Source organism: Phocoena phocoena, chromosome 10, assembly GCF_963924675.1.
Source record: "Phocoena phocoena chromosome 10, mPhoPho1.1, whole genome shotgun sequence".
NCBI lineage: Eukaryota > Metazoa > Chordata > Mammalia > Artiodactyla > Phocoenidae > Phocoena > Phocoena phocoena.
The window spans coordinates 79,577,085-79,590,342 of NC_089228.1; the positions used below are offsets into that span (position 1 = coordinate 79,577,085).

At 42.1% G+C, this 13,258-nt stretch overlaps 1 protein-coding gene and 1 non-coding gene across 3 annotated transcripts; one reads left to right on the top strand and one right to left on the bottom strand.

The window, feature by feature from the left end:
* Positions 1-3,153: 3,153 nt before the first annotated feature.
* On the bottom strand, positions 3,154-3,260 carry LOC136130123 (U6 spliceosomal RNA). Its single transcript, XR_010656315.1, has one exon. It is a non-coding gene; the product is annotated as a U6 spliceosomal RNA (small nuclear RNA).
* Positions 3,261-7,868: 4,608 nt separating this feature from the next.
* IL17A (interleukin 17A) lies at positions 7,869-11,197 on the top strand. 2 transcript variants are annotated; one of them, XM_065885331.1, is made up of 3 exons: positions 7,869-7,901; positions 9,038-9,234; positions 10,458-11,197. In XM_065885331.1, the coding sequence occupies exons 1-3, from the start codon at positions 7,875-7,877 to the stop codon at positions 10,693-10,695; spliced, it is 462 nt and encodes a 153-aa protein (XP_065741403.1). In that variant the 5' UTR covers positions 7,869-7,874; the 3' UTR covers positions 10,696-11,197. The 2 variants fall into 2 exon arrangements, with proteins under 2 accessions (XP_065741403.1, XP_065741402.1); XM_065885330.1 differs by having other exon boundaries at positions 7,875-7,901; positions 9,032-9,234; positions 10,458-10,695.
* Positions 11,198-13,258: the final 2,061 nt, after the last annotated feature.

The window sequence follows — 13,258 nt, forward strand, 5'->3', positions numbered from 1 at the left end:
TGTATATATGTCAATCCCAATCTCCCAGTTCATCCCACCTCCCCTTCCCCCCTTGGTAAGCATAAGTTTGTTCTCTACATCTGTGACTCTATTTCCCCCTTGGTAAGCATAAGTTTGTTCTCTACATCTGTGACTCTATTTCTGCTTTACAAGTCAGTTCATCTGTACCATTATCACTTTTCATATAAGCGATATTGTACAATAGTTGTTTTTCTCTTTCTGACTTTCTTCACCCTGTATGACAACCTCTAGGTCCATCCACGTGCCTACAAATGATCCAGTTTCGTTCCTTTTTATGGCTGAGTAATATTCCATTGTGTATATGTATCACATTTTCTTTATCCATTCTTCTAACTCCATCTCTTCTAAGGAATTAGCTAGCCTCTTCCTTGCTGATAATGAAAACGATGTAACTGAGCGTATCTACCTTTTCTCTTTGGCTGACAGGAAGCTCAGAGACAAATGTAAACCTCAACTAGAGTAATTCTATTGATCCCTATGGACTGTGACTTTGGGTTTTCTTTTCCCTGATCTTGACTTTTGACTCTATATTTGCTGCGCCTGATTCATATTTTTTATCTACTTTATTACCTGAATTTTTGTTACAAATCATCTCAAATCCTTCGAAGGATTTTGGAATAAAGGAACATAGCATCACTATTATTGATTTTACTATATTTCCAATCTGTGGAGAAGACACTTCACCAGAGCATCTTCTATAGTGTCTAAAAAGAAAAACCAATCAGCAATTTGCTCTGAGTCCACATGTTGTATCTTGTCCTTTAAATACATTCTGCAGTTGTCTGTAAATCATATTAACTTCAAAATTGCTGAAAAGAAAATAAAGCTGATAACTTGATAGCCCAACCTCAGTGTGTGGTTTGGTTTGCTTGTTTAATTTTAGACCTTACTTTTCAGTGACATCCTTTCAGACTTGAAACTTCAGTCATTTGCTGACCTTAATTCTCAGGGTATTAGATGAAGTCAGCATTGCCAAAGGGAAGGCCACCCGTAAAAAAAATTTGCATGTGCCTGTTAATATATAGGGATAGAATTCTAAATGTATTGGTTTGAAAAAAAATGGAAAGTTTTCTGACCCACTTTAAATCAGTGTTTCAGTAAAAGGCTAGTGAGAAACCTACCTAAGGAAGAGGCTAGGTTTCCATGAGGTTAGTAGAAGTTATTACTCAAAGGAGAAACTGACATGCTCATCTGATGAGTTGGGCTGTGGATGTTCGTGTAGAGATAGGGGAAACACTGATGGATTGCAGTTGTTTTAAGATGACGTGATGTGATGTGTCTTCCTCCTTGTATGGCTTGGTCTCATCACAGCTTCCAGGTATCACCTCAATGCTTTGAGGCTGGGAAAGATGTGTAAGAGCAAGCCTCATTTACCGAAAAGATGAAGGTGTGGTGCCCTATTGGGGAGTCACCAGGAACAGAATGCCTGTCTATCAAATCCCTCACGTGGATAATGTCATGGGCCATCAACATTCTTTTGACTCCATAGATTAAGTTTGTTTTTTAAAGACGTACAGTTTTGTGATCTGATTCCATCAGATAAAAATAGTCTGGTCTGGGCTGGGACTAGGCTCCTGCAGCATCAAAAATGAATAGCAAAAAAAAAAATTAAAAAAAAAAAAAAAATGAATAGCGGACGAAAGATAATTAGTCACTCACAGGAGCTGTTCACAGAGGGTCTTCATCAGGGAAGAACAACCCACCAAGTGTTAGAATGCCCAGTGGTGAAAAAACAGAATTGAAATGTTGAAAAAGGATTCTACCTCTCAGCTCTTAGCCCACACCAGCCCATTAACAATGACTTATTCAGAAGTCCTCATTATTAATCATTCCTTCAATTCCTCATGTCATATAAGGAGGAGAAATTCCTCCACCAGGGATTCCAGAGGAAGCCTGTACCTACCCCTGGAGGATTCCCACCCAACGATTCATTGTTCAGGACGGCCCTCAGAAACATAGCCGTAGTGAACACCTAACAGTGTTGCCCTGGAGAGGAACACTGACACTGTCAGGCTGGTACTAAGATGATATTTCTTATTTAATAAACCATGGCAATTTCATAGACAATAAGTCCTGATTCTTGAAAAACAACAGCTTTAACCTCAGAGCTGAGCCTCTGGTATATAACACTATTAATACTTTGAACTTAGAGATATTATAGATGATCTAGATCTTAAACAACTAGATCTAAATGTGGATATCAGCTAAATCCTGATTTTATCAATGCCCCGAGGCCCTCCAGATGACCCTCTGTTGCAAACGTTCTCCTCTCTCAAAACCATGTCTACCTATTAAGTATCTGACATTGCTTCTTGTCAGTTGGCCCATTTTCAAAATATCAGCCCCCAGATTAAAAACCCAAAAGGATTCTCTGCAGCTACTCATTACCTTCTCTATATTAAATCAAAATCAAGAGAAAAGGAGTTTTCCTTGTGATGTGCACAGCATGAGATAAAATGATACCCATTTCTTTGAGTAGCCATTGTCTTTAAACTATAATATACAATAAGTCCCCTGCATATGAACGAGTTCCATTCCGAGAGCGCATTTTAAGTCCTGTTTGTTCTTAAGGCCAACAAAGTTAGCCTACGTACCCAGCTAACACAATCAGCTATATAGTACTGTACTGTAGTAGGTTTATAATACTTTTCACACAAATAATACATTAAAAAACAAACACAAAAAATAAAGAAAACATTTTTAATCTTACTGTACAGCACCTTGAAAAGTACAGTAGTACAGCACAACTGCTGGCATACAGGCACTGGCATCGAGTGAACAGGCAAGAAGAGTTACGGACTGGAGGAAGGAGAGGAGGTGGGAGATGGTAGAGCTGAAGGATTGTCAGCAATAGGAGACAGAGGGCAAGCTGCAATGTCACTCACGCCTGACGTTGATGGAACGCACGTTCACATCTCTGAAAGTTTGCACCTTGAAGGTTCGTATGTAGGGGACTTACTGTGCATAAGTCATTAACGGTGGCACAGGGCCTCCTCCTCTACTGAGACCATTGTTTGTTTTTTAAGGCTGTAGAGTAGAAAAGACAATAGTATCTCGATGGTAACCCCACCACCTAAGCAAGAAGTTTTTTTTACTTAACTTATTTACTTATTTATTTATTTTTTAATTTAAAAAAATATGGAACGCTTCATGAATCTGCGTGTCATCCTTGCGCAGGGGCCATGCTAATCTTCTCTGTATCATTCCAATTTTAGTATATATGCTGCTGAAGCGAGCACTATTTATTTAATTTTTTAATGACAGTCTTAATTTAAGGGATATATGTTCTTCTATCTCCCACATTGTTCTCTACTATAAGTACAAGGGGATGCTGTTTGATGACCTAATGAGGTCAAGGAGCCTTGAAGATCATTTCCCTAAATCAAGAAGCCCACAGACACTTTACTAGGAGCAGATGAATGCTTGGCTCCCAGGAAGACTTCCCAGCCTCCACTGCTCCTCCTCTGCTCACCTCACCCAGCTCCCAGCTCCCAACTCCCAGGATGCAGTTCCCCGTTACTTTGTGGATATCTGTTTCCCAAGCCCTCCAAGAAGCAAGACTGATAAACTGGGGGAAATCACTAAGCAAAATCATCACCCCTAATTTACTGTCCCTATTTGTTCTTTCACTATTTTCTTTGTCTGAAAACTCAGATAATCAAAGATTACCTGGTGCAAAAACTCATTTTATCGAGAGGGAAACTGAGCCTCAAGGATGTGAAATACCTAAGGGCATGGGTAGTTAATGGCAGAACCACAGTGAAAATAAAAGTGTCCTCTCCTCTAGTGTTCTGGGCACCTAATTTCCAGTCCAGCATTCCTTCTATCTGAACAGACTGCGGTCCAAACCTGAACCAGCTGCCTCTGTAGACAAATACCCTCCTTGCTCTGCACACCATCTTTGTGCTTCTGACTGCTCCTCCAGCTCCAGAGTGTATCTGAGAAACCAGTCCTACTCAAAACTGGGCACACTGAGCTCCAACCACCACCTCAAAATGGCCAGTTTTACACTTTTGTGAAAACTCACCTTGTTTCCCATCCTTATTTCAAAGCTAGGGTTGGTATTTCAAAGGACAGCACACAGGGTGTATTTCACTGGCACAGGAGGCGGGCATAGGCAGGACAACTAGAATCAGCTTTGCCTCTTTGGCCTGCAAACACATTCACCTTGACCTCATCCTTACCAGACAGCAACAAGCAAGAAATCTTCTACTTAAGGATGGTCCAAAACAGGCCACAACCTTGTCACACTACCTTCAAAATGATCAGCTGGAGAGTCAAGGCGTTAGCTCAGTATGGTCACTGGCATGCAATTGGGTCCCAAAAGGAATATTCAAGATTCCAACCTACCCAAATAACATTATTTGTACTTTAATTCAGTCAACATATTGAGCACTTCCTATTTCCTAGACACTGTGTTAGATGATACAAAGACTAATAATAACTGTCTCCAGGTAGCTTCACAGTCTAGCAGGAAAATCAGATACATAAACAAATGACATGCAATATGATAGAAACATGCATGGACAGTTGTGTACCAGAGAAAAACCAGCAACACAGAAGCAATCTGTGAAGACCTATGCTGTATAAAGCCTCACAGGAAGCACCATGGGAGTTACGAAGATGAATAACACACTGGCCTTGAAGGATAACAGTAAAATCTAAAATTGGAAATAAACATATGTCTTAGACATACTTTTTCCAGCCGAATAAAACACAGTACATAATCAAGCAAAAGTTACTAGAGAGGCAGGTATAAGCTCTGTGTTATGGGAGCTGCTCATTTCAGCTAAATGATCAGGAGGGACCTCCAGACTTAGAAGACACATTTGAACCGGAGCTGGAAGGACAAGGCACATTTTGATATAAACTGAGGATGGGAAAGGGCATTTCAGAGACAGTACCTAACAAAAGGCATGCAGGCATTACAGATCTTCCTTGACTTCAGATGGGATTACATTCCAACAAACCCAATAAATTCAAAACATCATGATGTAAATGCATTTAATACACCTTAACCTACCAAGCATCATGGTTTAGCCTAGCCTACCTCAAATGTGCCCAGAACATTTTTCTTAGCCTACAGTTGGGCAAAATCATCTAACACAAAGCTTATTTTATAATAAAGTATTGAATATCTCATGTCATTTACTGAATAATGTACTGAAAGTGAAAAATCGAATCGGTGTCTGGGTACAGATGTTGGTAAATATACCGGTTGTTCACCCTCATGATTGCATGGCTCACAGCCACTGCAGCCTCATGAGAGAAGATCATACCACATAGCACCAGGCTGAGAAAAGATCAAAATTCAAAACCTGAAGTACAGCTTCAACCGAATGTATATCACGTTTGCACCGTCGCAAATTTGAAAAATTGTAAGTCAAACCATCGTAAGTTGGGGACCGTCTGTGGAAGGAGAACAATCAGGACCCCATGAGCCCAGGTCACGGAGCGTGGTGGCAGGTAAAGCTGGAAAGGTTGCAGATTTCAGATACTAAGTCAAATAATAATTTAAATGCTAAGGGGTCTGTATTTTGTTCTGAATGCAAGCAAACGATACAAGAAAAGGCACAATCAGAGCCATGCTTTGAGGATCATTATTGCAGGAATGTTGAAGGCGGGTGGAAGGCAACAATTGGGAAGAGCAAATGTGGTTATTAAAACAGTCCAAGTACACAAAGGAACCCATCTACGGAAAAGAAACAGACTCACAGACATAGAGAACAGACTTGTAGTTGCCAAGGGGGAGGGGGTTGGGGAGGGATGAATTGGGAGTTTGGGATTAGCAGATGCAAACCATTATACAGAGAATGGATAAACAACAAGGTCCTGCATAGCACAGGGAACTATATCTATATTCAGTATCCTGTGATAAACCATAATGGAAAAGAATATAAAAAAGAATGTGTATATATGTATAACAATTGCTTTGCTGTACAACAGAAATTAAAACAACATTGTAAGTCAACTATACTTCAACTAAAAAACAAAAACAAAACAGTCCAAGTGGGTGAGCAATGAGTTAGAGGAATGGCAGTAGGTCTGGGAATAGGAAATAGATGTGAGAGACACAGATGCTGCTGAGATGGCTACGTGATCACATGTGGAGGAGGGACAGGGGAGCTCACGATGACTCCATGTCTCCAAGGTACATGGTGAGGTCAACACCAGAACCAAGGAAATCAGGAGAAACTGCATCCCACTTCCTCTTCCATCTGTATCTGCTTCGCCTACCAAGGTCATCCATCTACCATCGCCACTGAGATTTCAGCTGCTCATGGCCTTCCTCACTGATCAGTCAGGGTCTGTCTACCCAAGAAAACACCTCACTGCGGAGAACGGGCAGAGACAGGGTGACACGTCACCAGCCATGTCTGCATCCACTGACCCCTCATTTTTTTTTTTTTTTTTTTTTTTTTTTTGCGGTACGCGGGCTTCTCACTGCCGTGGCCTCTCCCGCTGCAGAGCACAGGCTCCGGACGCACAGGCCCAGCGGTCATGGCTCATGGGCCCAGCCACTCCGCGGCATGTGGGATCCTCCCGGACCGGGGCATGAACCCGTGTCCCCTGCATCGGCAGGTGGACTCCCAACCACTGCGCCACCAGGGAAGCCCCCTGACCCCTCATTTTATCAACCCTGGGATAGACCTCAATGTTTCTGAGGAGGAGCCATCCTCAAGGACCTGAAATCGAAGTTCACCTCACTTAGAAAGTGGAGAGAAAAATAAGGAGGAACCATCTCCTTCTGTCTTTCCTTCTTTTTTTTTTTTAACGATTTTTTTTTTTGATGTGGACCATTTTTAAAGTTTTTATTGAATTTGTTACAATATTGCTTCTGTTTTATGTTTTGGTTTTTTTGGCCCAGAGGCATGTGGGATCTTATCTCCCCAACCAGGGATCAAACCCACATCTCCTGCCTTGAAGGCAAAGTCTTAACCACTGGACCACCAGGGAAGTCCTATCTCTCTTCCCTTCTTATCCCCCTTTCCTCTCCTCCTTTCTTGTTATCATTGTCTGCTCTTGCCTGCCCTCCTTTTCTCTACCCCCACCTTCCTGCAGTCTCTACCTCCATTTTCATTCCTCTCTTTGTCCGGTTACATTTCCCCACTCCTTCTTCCTCCTGAGGAATTGCGTGAGTTAACAAGTTGCTTGGTAACATGCAGTGTTAGACGTGCCTTTGATAGTAAATCTCACGTCTCTTGAACCTAGTTATTTGTTCCTCAAGCAGAGTAGACATTCAACAAAGCAGGCATTAAATCGATGAAATAATATGTCCTGTCATCATGAAATTATGTATCCATTTTTTGTTTGTTTATATGGTGAGACCATGGGTAGTTTCTGGAACGGTCTCCACCACATCTGGCTAGGGAATCTGGTGAGGAAAGGAGTTATCAAATGGGAAATCAAGGCATATGACCAAAGAAGACTTGAATGTGAGGTCAAACTTTTATTTCCCCACGAGCCATTAAAATAGAAGATATCTCTTAAGGGCAGTTTCACGCACGCTCATAAATAAATGGTTTCTGTGTTTCCACTCAGCTTCTGACAAGTCATAGTTCCTTGAAGAATGAAGAGAAGACATAGTCTTTAGAAGCATAAATTTCTGTCCTTCCCATTTTCCTCCAGAAGCAGATTATTGCCCGTCATGAAGGGGAGGTTTTTCTCTGACCTCATTTGGGGATGGAACTTTTAACCAAAATGGTGTCACCCCTGAACTCACTCCTACACGCCAACGTAAGTGACCACAGAAGGAGAAAAGCCCTATAAAAAGAGAGAAGGTAGCGCTACACTTTGTCCATCTCGCAGCAAGCACAAGCTCATCCACTTACAGTGAACTGGGAGAAACTACCATGGCTCGTGTGAGAACTTCATCCGTGGTGAGTCCCGCACTAACGTGCAATGCTCTCGTCGATTCGGGCCAGATAATATTTCTGGACTGCAGGCATGAAATCCTGGATTCTAGCTATGGAAATCCAAGAATACTGTCTACGTAGGATGGGAAATGAAACCCTTGATAGATACTTGTCATTGTATAGCATTTTCAAGAACTGGTACACATCAGTTTGAAAGGTGAGATTAAAAATGAAAGATAGCTATACTGGGGCTAAACCACACAAGAAGTGTCACACGATGCTGTGCTCTAAGAAAGAATGCTTATTGAAAATCTGTTTCCCTGAGTACAAGGGATTTAATATAATTCTCCCATTTTTCTTCAATCCAAAATGAGATGGGTCACTATCCTTGAGGATTTAATAAGTTGTGGCACTGACTTTTCTTTCCATTATTCTATTATTATACTATAGTCTTGGTACGCTAACCCTATTTATTCTAACTAGACATAGATGTATAGATGGTATAGGTGTGGTTTAGAGTAAACGGTCTTTATGTTTTTAAAATATTTAAGTTAAAACGTCTTTTTTGAAACCCAATTTGATTACCGAATCAGTATATGTAAATTTAGAAAACCTGGGAAATATACCTAAGAAAAACATAAAGGGGGGGTCCATTTTGGATTGGATGTTTGCCAGTGGTACCAACAGAATTTTTAACTGATACCACATGGATTTTCTAGAGCCCTTTATTTCTAAGGTGTACATTTGATTTCACATAGGGTTTCACAGAATGCACGGGGCGGGATCGATGGTGCAGGAGGACATTTCTTCCTAGAAAATCAAGGTCATTACCATCCCAGTGACCTGAGAGTGATGCATGTACTGACAGGTTGATGACTTGCCATCTTCACTAAAATTACTGCCAGCCAATGAATAATGTGGTTTTTCTAAGTCAGAAAAGAAAAGTGTTCAAGACTGGTAGAAATGCCATCCTAATATTATTTTATTCATCTAACCAGCTTTTCATTTAACAGACCTGAAAATTTCGTATAGATTGTCCTCGTCCATAGCATGTTCTCAACTATCAGCAATTCCATCATCACCAACCACACTTTGTTGACAAAACCCATGTAGCACTAACCCAGTTTCCCACCTCTCTCTCCTTTCCCGCCCAGTTCCAGTCACTGCTGCTGCTGCTGAGTCTGGTGGCTCTTGTGAAGGCAGGAATCATAATCCCACAAAGTCCAGGCTGCCCGCATGTTGAGGACAAGAACTTCCCCCAGTATGTGAGGCTCAACCTAAACATCCTTAACCAGAAAGTGAATTCCAGAAGACCCTCCGATTACTACAAACGCTCCACCTCACCTTGGACTCTCCAGTACGTAAAAGTCCCAGATAAAATCTCTGTATTCTTCTACCTTGTATGTATCAGACTGCCAGTTAAATCACCTTGAGAATGGTATTACTCAGAATCATCCATCAAAACTGGAAGGGCCATTGTGTAAACCAATGATTCTCAAGCTTTCATTCTACAGATTGCTTTGATACAGCACAGTTCTCCCCAGCCCCCATAACACCTATTCTACTAGTTCTCATTGCCCCAGAAATCCATCCAAATGAACGGTGGTCATCATTCTCATATTTATGACACCCCAAGTCTGTTGTTTATTTATTTTAAAAAGAAATAGACATTTATTGTAGGAGATTAGTGCTTGAATTCTCTTTACCAGAGCTCCCAGAGAAGATGTGTTGAAAATAACTATTAATTAACTGGAATTTTTGTGCTTTTTTCGTTGTATTAACACTGGGAAAATATAGCTTGAATACCAGTGGAAGAAGTATCATTCTGGGTATTTCCACCCTTTTTTGAGTTAGACAACATCCCCAACAGACCAATATTTGCTGCGTCCTTAGTACATCTAGTATTTAGATGGATTAAGTACAAAATGTATTTTGATAATTTGATTTTAGGCAAATAATCCTCAGTTGTATGGAGCCTACAGAGTCACCTGACTGTAGGGTTTCTCGTCTTCTTACTTCTACTTACTAAGAATAGTTCAAATAAATGAATTCAGAAGTCGAAGCAAATTATTCACTCATCTGGAGGGGAGAGAGAAGGTTATAAAGGGGCTTAAGATTTTGTTTGCAGCCCTTCATATCAGCCGTGGGCTCTGTTCCGTCAGTGTGCTGTCAGATGAAATTTCAGTGCATTCTCTGCTTCAAAGACAGACTTCATTAAGTCAGATTAACAGTTATCTTGTTTCTATACTAGTCCTTTAGTCTTTTTTCATCTATCAAATGTACCCTAAAGAAATTAACCTTTGTGTCAAATTTAAATCCTTTCTGTGGTTTCAGTCTATCTTCTTTTGTGTATGCCGGAAATTGGGGGAAACTAATCATTGTCTTTTTTTCTATAACACTTCACGGGCTTCGAAACACAAGTTTTCCCCAAACTACTTCTTTTTCAGACTAACAGCACTTAGAGAATTCACAATGCCTATCATTTGCTCCCCTGTGAATCTGTCTCTGTTTATTCCTGTTTGATTTCCTTCCTGCTCTACCAGGAATTCACTTTCTTCCTGGCTTTTGTCTCCCTTGCAGCCGCAATGAGGACTCTGAGAGGTACCCCTCTGTGATCTGGGAGGCCAAGTGCAGCCACTTGGGCTGTGTCAATGCTGAAGGGAAGGTGGACCATCACATGAACTCCGTCCCCATCCAGCAAGAGATCCTGGTCCTGCGAAGGGAGCCTCAGCACTGCCCCCACTCCTTCCGGCTGGAGAAGATGCTGGTGGCCGTCGGCTGCACCTGTGTCACCCCCATTGTCCGCCACATGGCTTAAGAGCTTCCGGTCTGACCCCCACTCCCCAAATCAGTTAGGCTTTCTGGGGATTAGACCCAGCCCCATTTCTGACCCAAATCACCAGGGTTCTTAGTTCATCCAGTGGAAACTCCAGAGGGAACACTGGTTTAGAGATGGAATCTGAACCATTTTTCCCTTTCCCCAAGAAGGAAGTTTTAGACTGAGTACCAATTTGCTTCTTGTTTGCTTTTCTAAGGGCTTTAAGTTATTTATGTATTTAATAGGCCCCAAGATAACTCTGGGGCATGAGATTCCATTTTAATGAATTACATGCCTTATTTTGTATTTTTTTAAGACAAGATTGCAGACTTGGGAATTTTATTATTTAAAAGGTAAAACCTATATTTATATGAGCTATTTATGGATCTATTTATGTTTCTTAGTCTTTAGAGAAAGGTGAAATATATGAGTATCTGTACTGCCTAGGGAAATCCTAGATAGGATTAAATAGCAGGTGAAAATTTCTGAGTTTGTACTGCATATGGCTACAGGATTTTCTTCTCATTGTCTCTTAGGAGTGCATGACATGGCTGAAAAGAAAGACTAAACCTAGTTTCATATTTATTACCCTAACTTTGTAAATTGTTCAAGTTTCACAAGAGAGACGGCAAGTCTAACTCTGCTCTGTTAAACTCTTGTAATAAAAACAATTGATAATAATAAAGTTTGGGAAGAAAATTCATTTCCTTATTTGTTTTCTCATTAAGAGGACTTCCGAGGGCTTCCCTGGTGGCGCAGTGGTTGAGAGTCCGCCTGACGATGCAGGGGACATGGGTTGGTGCCCCGGTCCGGGAAGATCCCACATGCCGTGGAGCGGCTGGGCCCGTGAGCCATGGCCACTGGGCCTGCACGTCCGGAGCCTGTGCTCCGCAACAGGAGAGGCCACAACAGTGAGAGGCCCGCGTAACGCGAAGAAAAAAAAAAAAAAGACTTCCGTGAGCTCAGCTCTTTCATATTTGGAAGGGTGTGCAAATTTATCAATAGAGCAAAACAAAGCATGCCTTTGAGTAGCAACAACCTCCACCCACCCCAAGTCCAAGTTCTCAATGTTATTCAAGACAATACAGGATGGAGGCCTGCATACTATTAGCCAATGCTGTGGACACGCGCACTCTGGAGCAAATTAAGCAAATAAAAATAATGGCCCTGGGAAAATGACATGTCATTTTTAAAGATCATATGGGGGGAAGAAAAAATCCTCCCGAAGGTATGACCTGAGGTTTGACAGGAAGGAGGAAGTTCTGGGAGGAGACATTGTTTTCAGACTAGAATGGCAGTGTCTCCCCAAGCTCAGTCTGCTTTTGAAGATTAATGTCAACCAGAGATCTAGAAAGGAACATTTCTCTCTTGCTCAGGTCATACCCCTAGGACAACCTCTCCTGCCCTCGGCCTCTGATTCTGTGCACCCCAGGACACAGAAAAGAGCCACCGGGGCAAAACAAACTTCAAGCATGAGAAAAGTTCAGCCCAAGTAAAATAAAAACTGAACCATATTCAATTCCAGAGTAGTTTCAAGTTTCAAGTCATAACCATTTTCCCCAATCATGGCCCAGCGTGTCCTACTTGCCCTACTTCTGGGTGCCCCTGAGAACTCTCAGGCTGGACCCACAGGCTCCCTGCTTCTCGAAAGACCATCTTCTGCAATATTTTCTTCTCGAAACTCCAGCCGTACCCAGAGGGCCATGGCTTTTCTCTGCTTCTTTTCCAATTCCAAACCCAGGGGTCATCTTCTCCAGCCCCGCTCCTTCCAGTGTTCTTGTGCCCTGAGATCGTGAGTCTCATGACCAACTCCCATCATGGTTTCCACATAAGAGATTCACAGGCAGCTGCCACTGACAGTTTCTCATAGTCTGTGCTTTAAAACCTCTCCCTGCTGTTCACTTCTCACTCTTCCTTGAATGGTAGTGGTGAAAATAAAACCGTGTTTTTCCTTTGGGACGGAGAGCAAGAAAAGGACATATACATCCACAGTCCTGAACCATGATTTCCCACTATATTCCTGGGAATTTTGAGGGTGGGAAGAGGGAGTTGCTTTCCAAGCCTCTTCTCCCTGATGTGGGTTGCTTTTATTCTCCCTTCATTTTCCCCAGTTAGCACCATCATTCACCCCATCATCTCTGCTAGAAATCTGCGAGGCATCCCTGACTCTTCCCTCTTCCTCTCTCTCACTCCCGACACCCACAAATCCCCAACCTCATTGTTTCACTTCTTGAAAATTCTCAAATTAACGCCCTCCCTGCCCAGGTTCAGGACTTCATCTTTTCTCATTTCCCTCCTGCTATTGGAACAGCTTCCTGCCTGTCGTTGCTGCTGATCTACCCTCCAACATCTATCTATGGCACCAAATCAGACATGACAAAAGACACCCTCTGTAACCTGGCCCTGGCCGTGCTCCTGCTTTATCTCATGCTGCTTCCACCTTGATGTTTCACCCTGCAATCTTGACTGCCACTCTGTTCTTGACCTCCGTGCCTGTGTCATGCGGTCCGCTCTACCTGTATACCTTTACCACCTTCTCCCTTCCTGCTCCTCTATTCATACC

Excerpts from the sequence above, each read along its gene's own strand:
- IL17A (XM_065885330.1), top strand. The coding sequence starts at position 7,875 with ATGGCTCGTGTGAGAACTTCATCCGTG. Across the intron at positions 7,902-9,031 it reads GTGTGAGAACTTCATCCGTG|TTCCAGTCACTGCTGCTGCT; the intron begins GTGAGTCCCGCA and ends TTTCCCGCCCAG. Across the intron at positions 9,235-10,457 it reads ACCTCACCTTGGACTCTCCA|CCGCAATGAGGACTCTGAGA; the intron begins GTACGTAAAAGT and ends TCTCCCTTGCAG.